This window comes from Rhagoletis zephyria, unplaced genomic scaffold, assembly GCF_001687245.7.
Source record: "Rhagoletis zephyria isolate East Lansing unplaced genomic scaffold, Rhagoletis_zephyria_1.1 Rzeph_scaffold_05859, whole genome shotgun sequence".
Classification (NCBI taxonomy): Eukaryota; Metazoa; Arthropoda; class Insecta; order Diptera; family Tephritidae; genus Rhagoletis; species Rhagoletis zephyria.
This window is the reverse complement of record NW_016162942.1, coordinates 11358-33780: the sequence shown is the minus strand read 5'-3', so window position 1 is coordinate 33780 and position 22423 is coordinate 11358. Positions and strand designations below refer to the sequence as shown.

The 22423-nt window shown below is 38.2% G+C and overlaps 1 protein-coding gene across 1 annotated transcript; it reads right to left on the bottom strand.

Moving 5' to 3' along the window:
* Nucleotides 1-5282: 5282 nt before the first annotated feature.
* On the bottom strand, nucleotides 5283-16593 carry LOC108372560 (uncharacterized). Its single transcript, XM_017628286.1, has 9 exons — nucleotides 16309-16593; nucleotides 16065-16190; nucleotides 15797-15916; nucleotides 15690-15727; nucleotides 15447-15647; nucleotides 8099-15380; nucleotides 7949-8029; nucleotides 6596-7853; nucleotides 5283-6457 (listed from the first exon to the last, which is right to left on the bottom strand). The coding sequence occupies exons 1-9, from the start codon at nucleotides 16579-16581 to the stop codon at nucleotides 5694-5696; spliced, it is 10143 nt and encodes a 3380-aa protein (XP_017483775.1). The 5' UTR covers nucleotides 16582-16593; the 3' UTR covers nucleotides 5283-5693.
* Between the last annotated feature and the right edge of the window lie 5830 nt (nucleotides 16594-22423).

Genomic DNA, 22423 nt, shown 5'->3' with positions numbered 1-22423 from the left:
AAATTTAATTTAATTAATCTTAATCTTAAAATTTTTTTTATTTGTATCAATTTTTCATGAAAATGTTAATTTCTATTTATGATTATATAAATGTACTTATTATATTTATTAAATGTATTATTATATAAGTGCATTAAAATATATGTATATGTATTAGATGACTATATTTACGATACTATAGTTTATGAATATTGTATATTTATTCATTATCGGAGAATATTGATAACAATAAACAAGGCCAATAAAAACGCATTAAACAAATATTATCAAAAGAAAACAAAAATTGTTTGATTCGTTAATAATCTAAAAAAAAAAATATCTGGGAAGTAGTGTGAGAAAGAACAACTCTGGAGGCATGAACCAGTCACCCTGTCCGATTTACACTATATGCCACAGGATAGCTAAGCTGCGAACAAGGGACGGTAATCATTATGAGTCAAATAATTTAAATCAGCATTTAATCATTATTTTATGATTTATATTTTTTTCGCTTAATAATAAGTAGTTATTATTATTGAGGTTTATTTTTTCGCTCAACGAAAATAATTATTTTATGATTTTTATTTTTTTTTTGCTCAGAGATAATAATTATTATTGAGTTTTATTTTTCCACTTAAAAATAATGAGGTTGTTCACACTTGCCTTGTTACCAGGTTATCTGGTTAAAAATTATTAGTGTGTAATGTATTTTTTTGTTGTAAACTGAATAAAAAATATAACCACATAACCTGATAACCAGGCAAGTGTGAACAACCTCAATGATTATCCACAAAATTTAAAACGCCATACCGACGCAACCAACTGAGGTTTCGACTTGAAAGTTTTGAGACTTATTCCTTTTGTTAGGATGTCGCAACCTCCGAAAACGATACGTCGGAAATCATGCAGGTGTAGCCTTTGAGTTTTTTGAATAATCATTATTCTTAAGTGAAAAAATAAAACTCAATAATAATGTTTACCTTTGAGTGAAAAAATAAAAATCATAAAATAATCATTATTCTTGATCGAAAAAATAAAAATCATAAAATAATAATTATTATCTTTAATGACTAAAAATCATTCTTAATTACAGTATTATAAGTGAGTATAGTTAAAATTGTTTTACAGCGATTGCAACTAGTGGACTTTTTTTGGCTAAAATTTAAAAACGCTTAAGCTAAATCTCTTACTAAAGCCGCAGGGGAAATGTAAACAAGTAGATTACTTTTTGGTTGGGTGTGGTAGTCAGAACATGGGACTAGCATTATCCTCCAACCGATTTTAGGAAGAAGAAACATTGAGCCGTATTCATAACAATAAAGGACATCCTTCCAAATTGTACGACGAAAATTTGTACCGACGAAAGTTACAACAATGCCGATGTTTAAGCGACTTATGCATTTCCCGCATAAACAAAGAACAGCGAACACCCACACGCATTTATATTGCATTCCCGCATAAACCAAGTGCAGCGAACACACACACGCACTTGTGTTTAAAAGTATTTCGCTCGTTCTTAATTGGGTATGCATTTTTTATGCAATTCTCAAATATCTCTTCGCTGAACTTAGTGAAGTGATAAGTCGCTGGCATTTTCAGCATGGTCAACGCTTAACCAGCTTGGCTATCACACGGTGCTTTAAGCATCGCTCCCACTCCACTCCCGGAGTACTTTTTGGTATGGTAGTAAGCTCCGGCTTACAAGCCACACTGGGGCTCTGCATGAATGCATCCTCAAATAAATCCCTGCTCATTGCACAGCAGCCTACGGCAGCTAGAGCATGACTCCTCCAATGGAGTCCCCCAATTAATACATGGTAAAAGGGTCACATCTTACGCTACCACTTCATCAGCCTGCCCGCAAATCTCACTCTCTCTCTCTCCCTCTCTCTCGCATAGCAGCCATATGGAGTGCGTGGTTGGCTTGATGTGCACCTATACACCATACGGGCTCATTGAGCTCGATACATAACTCCCTACCTCCTCTACTATAACTCGACCATAACTTTAAACCTGGTCTCCCGCTCTCCCTCAGCTAAACACTTAATACCATTGCATTTTGCTGGACTTCGTTTTTGGATGACCCGTGGTAGCTTAACATTCTTGGGCAATGTTTAACCTTCTGAAGAGCCTGCCAGGCGTGGAAATGCAATACATTTCGAAAAGGCTGTGAAATTAAGAAATTTCAGAAAGCAAATTGCAGATTGTCAGTGCTGCACGAGAAAGTTGAAATATATTTCCGAAATTGATTTGCAACCTCTCAATTACAGTCACATCTTGCAACTTTTATTTTTGAAACTGATTTCCGAAATGTGACATAAAGGTATTTTTGGCTGTTCACACATCGAAATAAAGTTTCTCTTTCTCAATTTGACAGCGAATTGTGTGGAAAAGTTGGAAATATTGCCACTGCCGTTTTTCAAAAGTGCGCCAAAAAGACCCGCTTCAGTAGGCGTTAGAGAGTTAAAAAGTTCTATGAATAATGTATTTACTAAATCCTAAGACAATAATTATGTTTCACGTCGTTTTAAAAGAGTATAGCGATGTGTGTGGATACTTACGCTTTGGCAAGTTGGTTTAGGTCCAAAAATAGTTTAAAAAAGTTTACCACAACCTCCGCAGTTCTGCAAATCAAGTTTTACACTCCCTGCGGCTGACCTTAGCTTTGTGGGTTTGTGGGCTGAAACTAAAATGGGTTGAAACTAAAATTTTCTTGTAAGATTTCTCCATGATGGATTCAATGCTTTAAAAGCAAAGCTCGCGTGACGCTGCCTTCTAAGATTTCTTTTAAACAATGAAATGGTTTTTCTCCATACAAGTCCCGCTTTAAGTTTAATTTGATAGTTAACATTTTGCAACCGATAAACGAAGTTACCGGCCACTTTTACAAACATTTCAATGTATGCTGTGTTTTCGGGTATTGTATCCTAAAGTTCATGCTTTAATTTAGACCTATGTGAAAGATTCCATCCCTTTTTTTCATCGCTAGAGCTTCTCAAAAAAATCCAAAAACGTGATTTGACACTTTGGCCATTTTTTTCTCAAATTCTATTCGCACCTACGGATTCGTTGTCAGCGCGTCTATCAATATTAGCATTAAAATTTGCGCCGGAAATTTGGTTTCTATTTTGATGCCTTGTGTAATCTGTGTGTATAGCTTTAACTAAGCAATTTCAGCAGTACTATGAACCGAAATATACTATTCTCCAGTAACAGAGAATTCATGATCCAGCGATTAAGGGGAGATTGATCCAATCAAAACTAAAAACCCAATTTTAAAAATTTTTAAGTAAAAAAAAAAAAATTCCCAAAATTTTGGGAAAAAGTTCTGCAAGTATGGTCTATGTCAGTACATATTTAGAGGATTTGTTCTCGATTCCTCGCGCGACATAGGCCATTTTTAATATTTTCTGAGGGATTAAAAGCTTTTATTTCTTTAGAGTCTGGTAACTCTTCTCGGGCAGATATAGAACGGAGCTAGTACTTAAAACATTCCAGGTGATTCTCTAATTAAGTGTACGGTGGCCAATTTCGAACAAAATACCATTTTTATACAATTGGGTGAGGGCACGAAGGAGTAATACTTCTGGACTTTGCGCTACATTAAACGCAGTTTATCAGCTATCAGAGAATGCCTTGGCATCATCAGAGCAGTTTATGCCTTCCTTAATACACTCAAAAAACGCCAACGTTAGGGGGCAACCAAATGACTCTGATAAAATTCCAAAGACAATCACTTTGAGGAAATTGAATCTTCCAAGATGTGTATCGAAAGCTGCAAACGTTTTTAATAACCTGTTTCCGTTGGTCCACAAGACTTGGGATGAAATTCTAACTGATGAAAAATATGCTAAAATTTTGAAAAATGCTATCGATGTTGAATTTGTTATAAGCTTGCATCAATTTGCATTATGTGCAAGCTCCAAATCTCCTCATGGCACGGAGCTATCTACGATAGTGAAATATGCTACAAAAAGCTCAAAAATAACAACATTGTCAGCGATATTTAGTACGTTCCAGTACGTCCAGGATTTGTAGGATTTAGTTCAAAATCGTTCCCTCGCCCAAAAATTCTGTATCTGAGAACACTCAAAAAAACTAAACAGTAAATAGTAAACAACGAAATATTAAATTGAATAGGTTTTAATAATAGCTTAATGACCTTTCAGCATTGTATGTATGTACTAGTTAAAGTGATTGACCCGGTTTTTCCAAACCGGTTTCCACCGTTTTTTTTTGTTGATATTTATAAGCGTTTTTTTTTAATCTTGATTTTTTGAATATCGAATAAGCCGGATATTTCTATTGAACAAACCGGCTTTTTCCATTTTATTCAAATCTTGTCTTCTCAATAAAAGTTTGGAGTTTTTCAAAGTTTTCAAGGCTTTTTCCAGAGTAAGGAAAAGCCCTAAATGGAGAAATCTACGCTTTGTAGAAGTGCACTCGGAGGTTTGCCATTGCCATTGAACAGGGACCTTCCGAGTGGCAGTAGGCACATCTAAAAACTCGGCTACGGCGGCAAAAGCACTACTCAAATCTGATAAAGGCTGCAAAAATGCAGTAAAGTATTAAAACAAAAAATAGAATATGACGAAATGTGAAGTTTTCACTGATTTTTATTTGTTTCGCCTTAATCTAAAAAAAACTTTGAACTTATTTTGCTTTGCTCCTTGCTCCTTTCTAAATAAAATGTTAAAAGTTTTATTGTAATTTTTGGTCATTGTATGAAAACTACATATGTAAAATAAAACCGTTTTATCTGGTTTTTTATTAATAGGTAACCGTTTTTTTTTTTCAATTTGAAAATTTTCGCATAACTAGAAACCGGGTTTGGAAAAAACGCGAATAATCGAACACCCTGGTATTAATGACATGTGGACAAACCTACTGACGTTTTTGCTGGGAAAAGTGCTGTCTGCGTTCCCATACACAATTGTAGTTGCGCTCCCGTAACTCCAACTTGAGAGAACAAAATAGTTCCGCAGATTTAAAGTCTGATTAGGGCAACTTAATTTAACATAATTTAAAACAAAGAAAATCGTATTGCAATAGACTTCCGACGTGGCATTAAGTTACGTTAAGTTCCGCCTGTCCCAATATAAGTCACATTCATTTAAGATCATTTTTAGATGACAGCCTCGAAGTTACTTTAAATTGCCATAGTCAGACTTTTAGTCCGAACAGACTAATTGTCCCTTCAAATATGCAATGCCAGTATTTCCTCAAAAAACTCAATGGCTGAATAACTTAATACATTGACAGGGTTCTGTGCCCACGCATGCACCTATGTACATAAGCAGTTAGAAGGAGTGGTAGTTATTTATGGCAATAAAATTTCGCGGTTAAAAATTTTCGCTAGTGTGCAGATCTCTCAATATTTTCCAAGCACAATATGCATAATACTTCTCTTCATTGAACTATTTATTTATAAATAATATAGTTGGAATACAATGTCTTTCACACTACAGTATAATCACGTATGTATGTATGTACATATGTATAACTACTTTTGTGTAAATATAGTTCTATCTTACTTTGCTCTTTTGCTTGCTAAAAACTTGTTAACTCATCTACAAACGCACAGCATTGCTTTCTTAATCATCATCACTACACTCACTCTTTGTTTTTGTTTTGTTTTTTCTTTTTTTCGTATTTAGGCAGCACGGTTGCATCTTCTACTACTACTTGGTATGTGTATGAATGTTTTACACTTTTCACTTCTTATTTGGAGCTAAACCCTCTGTTGTATTGCTGTTGTTGTAACTCAAGTGGCTGTTGTTGCTACTAAAGTTGTTGTTGTTTAAATTACTAGTGTACAGGCCAAATGTGGAGAGCGCCGTCCCATCAGAAGATTGTCGCATTGTTAGAGCCATATTCAGGGGTGTATTAAAGAGGCCGCTACCACCTACGCCACCACCACTCGTTGTGTTGTACGACAACAGTGTTGCAGACGTATTATTTGGGTAGAAATTATTGGTATTTTCATTGCCATGCGTTGTTGGTTTTGTAATTGTTGTCAGACTATTAAAATTATAAGTAGTAGTTGTTGTCATTGTCATGGGGTTGGTACTAAAAGCACTAATTGCTGTTGTTGTTGTTGTTGTTGTTGTTGCTATTTGGGATGGTATTGTTGTTACTGGTACTGTTGCTAATCTGTCAAAACCTGTGAAACTGTTGTTGATGTTCAAGTTTGTTGTTAATGTAGTTGTAGCAGTATTGGTGATGTTGGTAGTGGAGAAGTAGTTGTTAGTTGTTGTAATACTTGTTGTTATAGAGGTGATTTTGGTAGTGTTGTTTGTTATATTTTCACTCAAGCCAATTCCATAATTAGTCGAAGTCGTAGTCGGAAACGAAAACCTATTGCTTGTTAGCGTCTCTGTCGACGTCGATGTACCGGTCGTACTTGTTGTTGTTGTTGTTGTTGTTGCTGTTGTGGCTATAGGTGTTGTTGTATTGTGGGTCAAATGCCCTAGCCCAGCTGCAGTTATAGAATTAGATTTGATTTGCATGAGTATATTATCACAACTGCGTATGCGTAAGTCCATTTTAGAAGCCTCGGCTACCAATGGAAACCGCGTCGGCATATCTAATTGGTACGAGTATATGCTTGAATTACCTGTAGGTGTTTTGGCCGAATCTAGTGTAGCGGTACTAAAGGTGGTTGTGGTGGTGTTTGTGTTAGTATCGAATTTCAAGGGATTCGAGGATTGGTTGGTGTGGGTGTTATTGGTGGTCATTGCGCTTCTTTGAATGTTGGGAGAGCTTGTAGCGCCAGCACCACTTTCCAGTCGTAATGCTGCCAAAGTCGTTGTTGGTGATTTGTCATGGTAGTAAGTCTTGGTGCTTGCGCTCATCAAATCAACATAACTTTTCGACGTAACCGATGGCGAAACGATAGGCGAACGACTAGAAGGTCGCGAAAATTTTCGTTCAATTTCCTTTTCCGCCAATAAGCGATCATAAAACGTTGACGTAACTGTCGTATGACGTATATCTAGGCGCCCGGGCACATAGACGGGCGTATTAGAGCGTTTCAGCGAATCGTAGTCGAGTAGAGTGTCTGTTGTGTTATGACGGTATGCGGGCACGTATGGTCTATTCAAATCCAATTCGTAACATTTATTTTTCATTGTTTTTAGATTGTATCGGTCGTTGTCGTCGCAGTTGATGTTGGTGTTGTTGTGTCGTGTGTTGGCATTGGTGCTTTCCGTCTTCATCATCATCATCTCCCTCGATCCATACGGCGATCTCAACGGCGATCTGGAGGCCGATCGTGAACTAGATCTGTCTCTTTCATCACATTTGTAAGTGTCTAGTTGTCTATCTACTTTATGAAACTTAATTAAACTACCACTACTTACATCTCTAAGGCTATCATATAAAGAATAATTTGGCAACATATTTTCTCGTCTTACCCTACTCTGGTATTCTTCACGCTCTTCTTCGTGCCGCCGGCGTGGTGAGATTTCAAGACGTAAGTCCCGATTTGAACGATGATGCAATGGACTGGCAGCGTGCAATGGACTTGTCGAACGTATAGATTCTGCCGAACCCAAAGAACGACCGTATAAATAGTCTGCGTGTCGTTGGCTATGATCTGAAATGCGTATGGAGGGGCCAAGTTCACGATGTGCACGATTATCTGAGCGCGAGAGATCCTCTAGCGAGGTCTTCTTGCTGGCAAAATGTATTGAGTGGGAAAATAGTGAATCAATGTAGCGCTGGCAGCGCTCTTTTCGATACGGTTTCTCCTCGCAGAGCGTGTCGATGGACTTGATCGTATTTTTAATGGAATCCAAGCGTTCGTTAATGTTGTCATTGGTACGCAGCGGTACGCCAGTATGGCTGCCAGTACGCTGTAGTGGTGAAGTCTCCTAAAAAGAGAATGAGTTGAGTTAAGTAGCTGAGTGATTTATGAATGTGAGGGAAACAAGCAAGTAAATAGCAATCGTGTCCAACTATAACACACCCTCATCAGTCGACTGCCCAACTCGTCAAGTCCCTCGGACGTAAGCGCCGCATTTATACTGCTACACGAATCTGTAAGAGTCTGCTTAAGAATACGTTGAAGGTATTTAGAATTTTCTTCAATTATTCCTAAAGCACCAAGAGTGCCCACCGTGCGTCCAATGTTATCCCGAGTATCCGTGCGTGATTTTGGTCTTAACGGCATGCTCGTAACATAATCGTCTTCTTCGTCACGGAAGCGTATGGCCTTAGGACTGGTTGATCTGTATTGCCCGTCGTCATAGTTGCTGGCAGAGTCGCGCAAGGCAGATTTTGGAGTGATCGAACGGTTTGTCTCGCTACGTCTGGGGCTTTCCTCACGCGATTTGGAAGTTTTAAACTCTTCGAAAGAAAGTGATGGAGATACGGCATCCTTTAGCTTTTGATTGAACTCTTGATAAGTTTTCTGCATTTTGAAGTCGAAGCAATGTTCCTCCTCCAAAGCGCGCATACGTGCCTCCAACTCCTCAGCTGTGGGTAACTCTTTTTTGGTTGGCGACGCGACAAGCGTTTCTAAACTATGTATGGGCGCTTTTGGCCGCTGTTCTTCTGCTAATTTCCTATTCTTTATATCCTCAATTGTCGGCGAACGGGAGCGTGATTGTCGCGAAGGCGAAGGTGTCTTCCTTTTATCATCCAGCACTCTTATTCTATGCTCCAGTTCGCCAGTTGTGGGTATAGCATCCTCATCGGAGCTGGGGTCGAGTAGCATTTCTAGTGGATGTATTAGTGACTTTTTCGAATCGACGTTATTCTTTTTTGATTTGCCGGTCAACGATTCCTTCGACTTAGATCTTGGAAGTTCCAGTGCACGAAAACGGTACTCCAGATCTTCAGTCGTTGGTATATTTGGATCCTCATATCGAACGTGTCCAGGAGTGCCATGTCTTTTTGGGCTCTTAGATGTTACTTGGCCATCATCATATCGGACACGTCCAGGTGAGGTATGTCTTTTGGGACTGCGAGACTCGCGTGGTGTGCGCGCTGGGGACGTGTGCGGTGTCTTCTCTTTTGCATGCGATGGTGAGGTGTACGGGGATCTGCCCTGCTTTGGTGTAGGTGTTCTAACAGCGCTACCGTCTTCCGGTTGATATTTATCACGTGCGGCCGTTATAGCTTCGGGTAGCTCATCTAAGCTCTTACCTTCACAAAGTTCTAGAAATTTTGTTAGGTCTTTCTCGTGCGACAGCGAATATTGCATTTTGATTTTGCGCTCAATTTCATTCAAGCGTTGTTCGACGTCGATTTTCTCAACATCTTCTAGCAGTTTTATTTGACGTTCTAGTGATCTGAAGCGTGCTTCTAGTTCTTTGGTTGATGGCAGATGTACAGTTTTGCGTTTTAAGTGCCGCTTTACAGGATCTGGACCCCAATCGTAGTCCTCAACTGGCGTTTTTGACTTTTCGACAGCGGCTTCCTTTTTTGTTTCTTTCTCTTTCGCCGATTGGTCTACTTTTGTGTAATCTTCAATCTCTTTCGACAGTTGTGCTAATGCTTTCGACTCTTCTGATGGTTCATCTGGCTTAACTGCGGCATGCACTAGCTTGCCGTCTTCCGATTTTATTAGATTGCGATCACTTAATTGCTTTTCGAGCGCTTGAAATAGGTTCTCCAATTCTTCGGTGTTTGCGCGTGTCAGTCGTCGTACTTTTACAGCTTTCGGTTCGTTGTCGAGCAGCAGCACGAGCGTTTTATTGTTGGGATCAGACGATCCAACTTGAATGGCAGTTTGCGTAGGAGCAACCGACGTTTCAGCTGCTTGTTGGTTTTCAGCAGCTGTCGTCGACTCTTTGCTTTCATCCTGCTTTTCCTTGCTAGGTTCATTTTCCTTCGCTGAATCCTCGTCTATATTCTTATTTTGTTTTGTATCTTCTAATTGTTCCGATTGCATTGATGATTTCTTAGTTGTAACGTCGTCTTCATTTGAGCATATAGTCTTCTCGTTACTTTCTGTCTTCTCGTTGACGACTTCATCCATTTTTGGGGGACTATCGCTTTTAGCTTTCACTTCACAAACTTCCTTATTTACAGCGATTTCTTTATTTGAGAGCGCAATTTGCTGATTCTCAAGAGTTTTTTCAGCTTTTAAAGCCTCAGCGTTTGTTTTACTTTTCTCTTTCTCTTCTTGTTCCATACTCACAGTATCTATAACTTTATTATCACTTTTACATTCCTCGTTTATCGCCTCCTTCACAACCTTGTCTATTTCTGGCGTTTCTCTAATCCCTTCATTATCTTCCCTCTCTGCATCCGGCAGTTCTCTTATCGTCTCGTTGCTTTCAATTTCCTTGGCTACGGATTCCTCCGTTTTTTCTTCAGACTTCTTCAATTCCTGCACTTCATCTTGGCAATTTTGCTGCTCAACAATACTGCCCTCTCGGCGTGATCTAGATATTTTTAGTTGCTGCTCCAGCACCTCGAGTCGTTTTTCCAATTCCGCGGCGGTCGGCAGTTTATCTTTGGGCTTATTTTCTTCATCCTCGTTTCTTTTGAGCAGCATTTTGATATTAATACTGATATTTATTGGCTTAAGTGAGCCTGGTTCTTCAAGTTCGCCAACGTAACGCACGAGCTCTTTTCCTGTCGCATCAGCGGTCTCCGAGCTAAGCCGTCGCGGTGAGCTGGACTCAGCAGCAGCTTCCTGCTCCCTCACACGCACAGCCTCCAGCAATTTAAGACTATTTTCGCTGAGCTGCTTTTCCAACGCAAGTACACGTTTTTCCAAATCTTCTGCTGCTTGCTGTTGGCTGCGTGCCGACGTACTGGGCGCTTCGTTGTCGGCGGATTGACTTTTTACATCCAAAAAATGTTTTCTCGATGCCACTTCGGAATCACTTGCACAGCGCTGCTTGTAGAATTTTATGATCAATTGTCTTTCCAAAAAGTGTAAGCGATTTTCAAGATCAGCTCTTGATGGTAAATCGGAGAAACGACGAACCATTTTGTGTGGCTGACTGTACCAGGGTTCGTAATTTTCCGATCTAAAGAAAGCGGTGTTTGCATGTGCTTCCGAGGTTCCATCGAATGTTGTTGTTCGCTGACGTTCGGTTGTTGTGCGGCGATTTGGATTGATGTCGCTTGGTTTTAGGTTTTCACCATTTGGTTGTACCTTGATTTTGCTCTGAAACTCTTCAATAAGTGCGCGATGCTGTTCGTCGTTTAGAAAAGGCTCTACAGTATCTCTCAAAGGCATTGGTGGGGCAACAGGAATTCGAGGGGTGCTTGCTTCCGAATGCGCTTCGCTCGATTGCCGTTTTTGTTCGATATTCTTAAATATTTCCTGCGCAGCTGTGTCTTCGGCGCGCTTTGTTGTTTTTGCCTCTATAATTTCTCTATCATTCGCCGCTCGCGCTTTCCTTTCTTTTTGGCTCTTGCCGTCTTGTGCTTTCTGCTCGCTGGATCGCCTCTGCAATGCTTCATATCGGCTCTCAAGGTCCTCAGTGCTTGGTGGGCCTGAAGGTTTGATTTTAGCTTTCATTTTGGTATCGTTTGTGACTGGAGTTTCTTCAGTTGATTCCTCCTCAAAAGCAGTCCTGCTTTTATCTTTGGCACCAAATCCTTTTTCAATGATAGTTTTTGTGCTCATTCGACGTTTGAGAGATTCGTAACGTTTTTCTAAGTCTTCTGTGGAAGGTGGTTCGGATGCGCGCCTCTTGCATGTAATGTTCGAGTCGTCTACGCGTTCTACAGCTTTGTGCTGCGCAACTTCCTTTTTAGCTGATTTTGCTAGCTCTGTATTGATTTCATTACATTTTGCATTGAAAATCTCAACCAAATTGGGATCAGGTGCGGTTGCATCGCCTGTTGTTATTGGTGCCGTTTTCTCAAGTTCTGACTCAATTTTCTTAGATAGTTCTTTGTTCACTTGCCTGCATTTGTCGTCGAAGCTTTTCATGGCTTTAGCGCTCGTTTCCGGTTTTGTTTCTGTCATTTCGCTGTGATTTTCAGATGCCGATGAAATTTTTCTTCCCTTGTCTGCCTTTGCTTGAATCTTTTCAGATTCTGGTGAGGTTTTATTCACTGCGCTACCCTCTAGGCTCGCGCTGCTCATTTGTTTTTCTAAAGCTTTGAATCGTTTCTCAAGTTCTTCAGTACTTGGTGGAGATTTCTTTCCGGATTTTTTCGAATCGTCTCCATTTCTTTCCAGGGTAGCCTCACTTTCTTCGCGTTCGTTTTCAGCGTGCTTTGACTTGAGTTCTTTGTTGTTTTCCGTTTCTATATTTTGTGATGCTTTTGATGCACTATCTTCATCGCGCTTTTCGACGTTAGGTTTTTGTGCTTTCACGCTTTTCTTTTCCACATCTTCTCGTTTGTGCTCAGTTTGCTCTTTGTCTTTCTTCACTTCCTTCTTGGTCGTATCTTCTTTTGCTCTGTCGTCCCCTTTGCTTGGTGTTTTTGTAGTACTAGTTTTAGCTTCTACTGCACTATCTTTTTCGACTTGAGACTCCTTTTTGCCTTTTGGTGAAACTTTTTCTTTGACGATTTCTTCCACTTTATTTACTTTGCTATCTGCTTTACTGGCCGTGCCCTTTGGCGAAACGTTCTCTATGGCTACTTTTTCTACTTTATTTGGCTCGCTATCGTTTTTACCGACCGTTTCTTTCTTGGCTTGAATATTAACCTCATTTTCGCTCGCATTTTCATCAGACGGCTCCTTTTTGGTATTAATTTCTTTGGCCTCTACTTCGTCGGGCGGCTCCTTTTTTGTTTTGCTGGGGCTGGCTTTCTGTGCGCTCATTCTTCTTTCTAGCGCATTAAATCGATCTTCTAGTTCGGCAGTTGATGGCAGCTTCTTAATGCGGGGTTTGCCGTTTTCTCCAGCATCTCCTTCTGATGCTTCTTCTGTTTCAATTTCACTCTTGAGCGTAGTCTTACTTTCACCTTTCTCTAAGTGCGGCTTGTTGCTTTCGGTAGGCGTATTAGGTGGAGTTTCCAGATCTTTTTTGCCGGCGCCATTTTCGCCTCTTCGCATGTCCATTGAGCTTTTAGTTGGTAAACCATTTGAACTTAATTGTCTCTCCAAAGCATTGAAGCGATCTTCTAGCTCCGAAGTTGAAGGAATACGATTGCGTGCTTGTTTTGATATTGTGGACTCACGATGTTCCCCAGAGGGTACAACGTCTGGTATATTGTTTCTCGTGTCCGAAGTATGGGTTTTAGCCGGTACGGTTTCTTTGGCAGATCCCTCAAAGGAGTTTTTGTTTAACATTTTTTCGTGTCTTGATTCTGTAAATTGTCTGTTAATTAGTAATGTAGTTTCGTGATTAGAAATATCTCTACATTCCCTACTTTCAGCAAACCTTTTTCTCTCATCCCCTTCCTTACTCATTTGCTTTTCAAGTGAAGTTAACCTCTGTTCTAGATCAGCTGTTGACGGTACTATTCTTTTAAGCGCTTCATCGGATGTGTCATCATTATTTATCTTCTCTTTATCGCTAACAAATGTTTCCTCACTCATTCTGCGTTCCAATGCCTGGAAGCGTTCTTCAATTTCTATAGTGGAAGAACGTGTGAGAGTCAAGCGTCTAGGATCTCGCCGTTTTCTGCAGGCATTACTCATAGTGCCCGATTTTGTTGTCGTCGCTGCTTTAATATTATTTGTATTTGGTTTAGGAATCGCTGCTTTCAAAAGGTTCTCCTCAAACCGTTCAACAGATTTACCAGGAATGTTACTGTCTCTTTTTGCGGGCATAGATATCTCCACCTCGGCATCCTTTTGCTTAGCAAGCACTCCACTGGTGAAATCTGTAGCATCAGTTGCATCTTTAGTCTTGTCTTGTCTCAGATTCGTGGACACCTCATTGGTTGCCGCTGCAATGAAGGCTGCAGATGACTTTTCAGAATAGTCAATTAGCAGTTCCATGCGTCTGTCAGAACTTTTGTCCGATACTTCAAATTTGTTGGTATTCTCTTCATGGCCGTTGTCTTCACACAACTTTTCAAAGGCGTTGTTTGTGCTATGATCAGTGCGACAACTTTCTTCGCGCTTCTCTAGTTCAACGTCTGCTTCTTCAGCCCTTCGTATTCCATCTTCTTCGTTGAGCGAATAAAACAAGTCTAACTTTGTAGGTCTTTCTACGCTATTTACGCGCTCGAAATATTCATTTGTCACACCGTCATCATTGACAGCAAACTTTTTACCCTCCTCTCCGTCATCTCCACTGCCAAGCGAATTAGTTGAGTCGAGGAAGAGTGGTTTCGGCATAGGTAATGGACTGATACTTGAGCTATTGAGATAGGCAGCTATGTCTGGCATAGGAGAAAGTTGACTTGTGCTTGTTATCACAGGTAACTCCAATACATCTGTTTGAATATGCAGTGCATCTAGGTTCGTCGTAGCCAGATCTCCTGCAATGGTTGAGAACTTTGAGTCGGGCCAGTTTAACGTGGAGGCACCCTTATAGCCGAGCCGATCACATTCGGTTGTGCTATCCTCCTCTTCTTTCATCAATTCCTCAAAATGATGTGATTGTGCCGATTTTTCATCATCAGCGCTGTGTGTTGGCGAATCTGAAGTCATAAGCATAAAAGGAATTTCTGTAGATGAGGGTGCCCACGATTTGGGGCGCCTGCGCTCCTTTTCGCTCTCAATGGGCTCGTTCAATGTTTCCAATTTCGCTGCGAGCTCTTTAGCCTTGCGTGCAGACTTAGATCTACGTTTGGGACTGTTCTCAATAGATGAAGAATGCGTTTTATCACCACCAGAATTTGGATCATCGTCATCGCAGAGACTCGTATCAGTACTCGAGCCATCGTCTGGCTCATCTTCACTTTCTTCGCTGTACGACGACGAATCGCTTTTGCCAACGCGTGTGCGAAGTTTTTGTGTCTTCGGCACAGCTTCCACATCCGCGCGCAACAAACTGGCACGATCGGCCTTAATCTCCTTCCATGTAAGGCTATCTCTACGACGTTTACTTATATCAGTATCACGCCAGTGTAAGGTTTCACCACGGCGTAGTTGGCGCTCTGGTGGCCTTGAGTGCAAAACAGTGGGAAGAGATGGTTTGCGTGCGGGTGGTATAGCGCCTAGTGGTGGACCAACACGTCTGCCTTTGTTGGTAACGATAGCGGGGCGACCCAAGAGCAGTTGATTGACAGTCAGCGATTGACTAGGTTGCGTAGCAGAGGTGGTGATGGCGCTCTGGCGTGCTGTGGTGCATGCGGTGGTTAGTATAATATGCGCTTGACGCTGTCTTTCACGCAGGCGATCGTATTGCTTCTTCAGCAATGAAATATCCAATGCGAGGCGTTCTTTATTCTCGGAGACTTGCTTGCTTGCCGCGCTGCTGTTGCCTTGCGAACCACGACGACCCCACGGCATGCCCCAGACGGTGGCGACAGCGAGGCGCGACTCCTCATCAGAGCCGGGCTCTTCGTCATCATAATAGAATCTGCAAAGCAACATGGTTTAAATAATTTAAAATTGTCTATAAATTAAGGAGAACGTATTAAATTACTGTAAGCCTTGTTTGTGACGCAACGGTGTGATGTTGTAGAGATGCTTGTCGCGCAACCGTTGTATGTCTGGTATCGGCCCGAGCTGTACAACTTTCTCAATTAACCCATTCGAATCAATGAGATGCCCATTAAGCAATTCACTAGAAAACGAACCCATTTTGCCGTAGAAGTCATCAGCTGTGCGTGTACTAAGCACGCGACTGTGGAAAGTAATAGTTTTGAGTTACTAAATATTNTTTTCCATAACTTGCAATATTAACGCGCCAAGCATATTGAAACCCTGTGTGCAGTGCATGGTAATGAAAATTTTAAATATATAAATGCTATGTTAGATAAAGGGCACATTTACCTGACAATAACCAACTTCCGGATTGTAGCGCGCATAACCTAAAAGTATGCGCTTCAGTTTGGCCTGATTGATCGAGCCAGCCGGGCCGGTGCACAAGTTCGAGCCGGTGCGGTGCAAGTCCTGTAAAATAAAGTAAGATAATTGAGATTGAAGCAATAAATAAAGACTCCTGAGCTGATGTCCAGTCTGCATACATGCCTCTAAAGTGTGCAATTCTATTTTACATTCAAGTGCACCAATAAAATTTGGTTTTTCTTTCCAAACCCACCTTGACAATTTGTATGCCCAGCTCTTCGTCATCTTCGCGCCATTTCTCGCAGAAACACTTCTCCTCCTCCTTTGCCCAGTCTATGTTTTTCGATTTCAAATATTTATCCGCCAGCGAGAGCCACAACTATGCAAGCCAGTCATGTGACGCGAATGTGGAATAGAAAAATGTTCCAATTAGAGAGCAATTAAATGAATTTCCGGGCAGTCGTGTTGACCCGCAACAACATTTACTAGTAGCTTACCTTGCGTCTAAATTCCGGTGGCATGCCGCCAGGCAAACGCGCCACCAACTTCATTGCATGCAACCATTGATTGTAATCGGAGGCAGCATCAGCATCGTCCTTTGGTGGCGTCGGCGCAGCTGCGGCGGGCGAGATGTCATCGTCACTTCGGGCGCCAATGCCGGAAGCACGTGGATCATTGTTATTGCTTTGTGCGTAATTGGCTTGCATATTGGTGGGCGATGTTATGACGGAAGCGGACTTGGGTGGTGGTGGTGAGAGACTGAATCGCATTTTTGGATGAACATTGTCTGGAAATTCGAATGAAATTCAATTGTAATGCAAAGCGGAAGGGAAAGATTAAAAGTAGCTGTGCCAAATAAGAAGTTAGCTTTTATACTAAGGCGCTTTAAGTAGCATAAGAAGGAATGGAGAGAGAGAGAGAGAGAGAGTTATATAGATACATATGTATGCATATTTGATAGAAAGAGTAGAAATATCTCATATATGATAGATAATATACAAGTATATAGATATACATATATATAAGTATATGTTAGTTCGAGTGAGACTTACAATATCCGTGCAGTATGCAAACTTTTAGTTAATTATTTTTTGTAAATAGAGAGTAGTAGTAGAGTAGTAGTAGTAGTAGTAGTAGATTTGGCATTTAGCATTTTACACGAAATACGCACATGTTTTTTTTTTTGATTTTGAGAAAACAAGAAAAAACGAAACAAAAACACAAATATTTATTTTAGAACCAAAGTATAACACAATTACCACATAGAAAAATTTACACACAATTTCAGCAGAATTCGCAATATGTAGCAAGTATATTTAAATTTTAGATACAACTGTTTATTAGAGTCTCTTTTTTTAATTTGGATTTTAATTTTAAATTTTGAAATGAAATTCGGTTTATGCGAACGTAAGCGTGATGGCGAGCGAAATGTGAAAACGGCAAGTAGTGGTATCAGCACAAATAAAATGCGAAATGTATCTGCGAGAAAGTGATGTTATTGCACTGGGATTGGATGTGTGCGCACAAACTGGCTGTGATTAAATTTTTTTATGTAAAAAAAAACTAATAAATAAATAAGCAATCATACGTACAAATGGTATTTAATCGTAGATAAGGTAAGGCAGAAAATAAAATTATAAAATTCATTTAATTTAAAAGCAGTTTGTCATGGTGCGCATAAGGGTTAAGTGGTTTAAAAATTACAATCACAAAAATACTTGCAACACATATGTATGTATATAGGCACAGATATGTATACATATTTACATACAACACCGAATTTTTGTAGCTTAATTAAATTAATTTTTCGAAATGTTAAACAAAAGAATTGAACTTTCATCTTTGACCGTTATCAACATCTTTTACGACTACGAATTTAAGCTTAATCTGTTTTGTCATCTGAGAGGACATTTTTCAAAAAGCTCTTTAAGAAACTATTTTTATTCATAAAAAACTCCATTTTTGGAGGTATTTTCAAATTGTTCCAGCGCGCTTAAATCTTAATATTTTTCCGAAATTTTTTGGTGGACGTCTTAAAATATAATAAATTTGGTAATCCCGGCAGAAAACCCGCAACTTTTTTGGTGATGCAGTCAATCATACATATCGTCGCCTTGGTAAAAGATTGTCGTATGTTACGCAGGTACGTATGACGCTTACGACAATCTTTTTCCCAGGCGACGATATGTGGACGGTATCACTACCATTTTCCAAAAATCCATAATAGTCACTTGTTTTCAATGGATTGTTGCTAGTATAAATTTTGGGTAAATTAGTGACCTCAAATTTCGAAATATCGAAGTTGTAAGCCTTTCTAAAATTTACGGTTATATGAAAAGTGGGCGTAATTTTAATATGATCTCAATAATTTTCAGCGTTTTGCTTTTATGTGGCAAGAACAATAACTGTTCCGGGTTTGGTACAAATTGATTAGGATTCTATATCTAAGGAGACGAACTTAGAACTGGTTCGGAATTCTAGAAAAATAGAAGCAGAACGAACTAGATCGTATCTGTCGAATTTAGAAGTTGTTCAGAACTATCGAAAAAGGGATGCATGATTGTTTAATTTACATAGATATGTGTTTGGCTGATTTTTTGTTAAAATGCACTTTCATCGCTATGTTAAATTCGCCAGTTATTTGAATGCAAAAAAGATTTATCGCGAACCAGTACTGGGTCTTAAAGTATTTTCTCCGTGCATTTTGTTGGAAACTATTATTTTTTACTAAACATTTTTTCTGCAAAAAATTTGGTTAATATACAAAAAATTTTACTGCATTTTTTAAACAATATACCACTTTTGAAATCTTATTTTCTATGATTCCAACGATATATAATTTTTAATGGGCATGGCAAAAGGACTGCAAGTTTTTCATAATAGAACGCACCCGGATTCGCCTTGCATTTTTGTCCGCAATTATACAAGTTTACAGTAATGACAAAATTGTCCTACTTGCGAAATTTTTATGTGCATCCTAATGTAAAATTTTCTGTTGAATCCGAAATGAAACCAACCTATAAGAGGAATGAACATTCTTTGGGATATAGGAGAATTTCGTGTTTTTGAGAACTGGAAAAAATGCACTGACTTAATTACATTTTTTTTTTTGAAAATAGGTATGTACATTAGACTGCATCACAAAAAAAAATCAGTACTGTTTTTCCTTTGGAATCTTAAAATGTATTATATTTTAAGACGTTTGCCAAAATATTTCGGAAAAATATTAAGATCTACGTGAGCTGGACCGATTAGAAAATACCCCCAAAAATGGAGCTTTTTATGAATAAAAATATTTTTTTAGATATTTTTTGCATAAAAATATTTAAAACAAAAATTAAAGAAAATTTTGAACGGAATCGTAATAATGAGATTTTGGATACCGTTTTTAACTTTTTCAAAGATCTGTATAAGTAAAACTTTAATACATAACTGAACCTAAACTCTCCCGATTTAGATTAGTGAGGTATCATTGGAAAGGTAAGGTAAGGTAAGGGTAAGAACCCTTTTTATTTATTTGCTAAGAAGCTCATTCAAAGGTTTAAAGAGAAAGGTAGGATGAACGAACATCGAGTTGAATTAAGATGTGTTGGTATTTGAAAAAAAAATTGGGACACGAATGACTTTGTTTAGCACATAAATAAAAATAGTGGGAAAATACCTTTCTACCGAGATCCCACAAGTCTAAATCAGAATAGTTTCGCCCATTTATTTAAGTTTTTCGTAAATCAATCTTTGAAAAAAAAAAATAAAAAAAAACAGCATCAAAAATCTCATTATTACGATTCCCCTGAGAAGATTTTTAAATATTTTTTTATGCAGATTTTTAAAGCCTAATCTGTTTTGTCATCTGAGAGGACCTTTTTCAAAAAGTTCTTTAAAAAACTATTTTTATTCATAAAAAACATCTTGATATTTTTCCGAAATATTTTGGTGGACGTCTTAAAATATTGTAACTGTTGAAGTACGAAATCAGAATAAAAGAATGTGGAACAATTTTTGAGATATTGTGAAATTTCGTTTTTTTGATATTTTAAAAAAAGTGCACTCACTTAGTTGCAATTTTCTTTGGAAGTAGTTGGCCAATTTTAAATTTCTTTTTTCTGCGTTAAAAAGATTTTCGAACCAGAAATGTAATTTGGGAGGTATACATTGATTTATCGACAAGTTTGCATATTTCTTAACAAAATATCAAAAAATGTGTATTTAGGTACAAACACCAAGATGACGAATTGTGTCAACTTTCGGTTTATTTCTCGTACGTTAAAGTATGACCTTTTGTAAATACAATACGACCCCGCTTATCTAAATTGAATAATAAATGTAGAACTTATGAACAATTAAGTAAAAGTACAGAAATGGTTTACATACAAATTTATGACCTTATTCATAAAAAATAAAGTACCTTTATAAAAGGTTTATAAATTGAAAAAAAAAATGAAAACGTCAATTTATAAAGCTCTATAAACCTACTTTATTTTTTATCAATAGGGCCATTAAGATTTAAAAGTTTTGGTTTTTCCTAAAAACACTAAAGTCGACTCTAAAGTTAAAAGAATTTTTTTTAGCAGATATCCAACTGAAAGTTATGTCAAAAAGCTGCCTTCAACTTTGGAGTTGGCTCTATATTTTTTTTTTACTATAACTACGGGCCACTATGTCGAGCTCTAATTACCAAAATGACGTAAGTTACATTATTTTCAAAATTTTCTTTTTGATGCAGAAATGCATCTAGATGCTGTAGGAATATTTCTGCATCAAAAAGAAAATTTTAAAAAAAATGCCGCTTACGTTATTTTGGCGGTTATGGCTCAAACTGTTTTCAGTTGAATGTAGCCATTGAAAAAGACGGAAATTCGACACGAATTTCGATATTTTAATAATATTATATTATTTTAATGATACTAAAATAATTAAAAGCAAAAAATGGAAATCAGCTACGAATTATGTTTTACCGATGAGCCCGAGGATGCTGGTGCCACGCAGCTGGCAGACAACTATGTTTTCAAAGCTGAGTTGAGTTGTGTCCCATAATACCAATTAACAACTTACAAGAGAACTATCTTCAAAGCTCATAATAGGGGCCTGAACTCCTCATAATAGGGGCCTGAACTGCAAGACTTCAGAACAGTAAGCAAAAGTAACACCAATAATGCCGTATTATCTCTGAATGTTGCAAGTATTTGCAAACGTATGCAACTTTATAAGCTTGTCATAAATGCATCCAATTCTACTGTGTTAAAATTTTCCACTTCACTAAACAAAAGTTTCCTAAAATTTTTCTTTTTTAATTTTTTCCCCATCAACTCTACCTTTAGCTGACAGCATCATCACTGCTCACCTTGAAAAAAAAAAATATTACTTTCAATTAGGCTAGAAAAACATCATTAAGGAAAAATTACGAAAGAGAAACTGCGAAGAACGTAGACAAGTTTGCAGCAAGTCAACACATACCTAGATAAATATTAAATTAGCAGTCCTGTATGCAATTCAAATAATAAGTAGAAAATTAAATTCAATAGATGCGTCCAATTAATAGCGTGGCTTACTGCCAAAGAGAAAATGATGTGGTTGTTCACGGGAAATATTTCATTATCAACCTTCCTCCCTCCACCAGTCTTTGTTTACATTATTTAGCTACATCAATGTTGTATTTGTACCCACACGTTTACATACATAACTTAATATGTAGGTATGTTGGTACAATAAAGTGTCTAAAAATATAAGGTGATCCATTTAGAGGATTTTTAAAAAATTTTAAATAAAACACCTAAAACAGAATTTTTATTATTACCCGAAAGCACCATCTCTGATATTTACTTTTTAAAAATAACTTCGTTCAAATGTTGACCGCGACTACGCTGTAGTTGGTAAATTAGAAAGGTCCAACTTTCAATTATTCTATGCAGCATTGCGCAAATTAAGCGAGTAATGTTGGCTTCCAAGTTCCGGCTTATCGACGAAGATTTTTAACTTCACTTAACCCCAAAAAAAACCCCATAGGTCTGATATCACAAAATAACTTTCTGAAACCAAATGTTGCCAACAAAATGGGCTTCAATTTCAATCCGTTATCATGTTGGCGCTCGCCATTACACAGTAGTTCAAAACTGGTATTTGTTGTTCATTATACACCGGAGCCTAAATTTTTCACTCAATTTGATTTTTCTATGTTTTTTAAATGGAAGCTTATAAAATTTTCAAGAGACCAGTTGAGCCTGATTTTTTAATTTTTGTTTGATTGAATTTTTTAGTGCAAAGTGCAGAAAAAGTGGCAATTTTGAAAAAAGTCGATTCTCCTGTTCCTGTTAATAAGTGTTACATAATGAAAAACTAGTTGAAAAAATTCTAGGGTTCCTCTAAGGTGAAAAAAATTTGAAATGTTATAAACAAATTTTCGCCAAACTAAATTTTTTTTTTTAAACATTTTGGGTATGCAGGTTTAGTATAATAATATGCATGTTGCAAGTGGGTAAGAGCTCGTGATGATTTTTTAGTAATAACGGGTGATTTTTTTGAGGTTAGGATTTTCATGCATTAGTATTTGACAGATCACGTGGGATTTCAGACATGGTGTCAAAGAGAAAGATGCTCAGTATGCTTTGACATTTC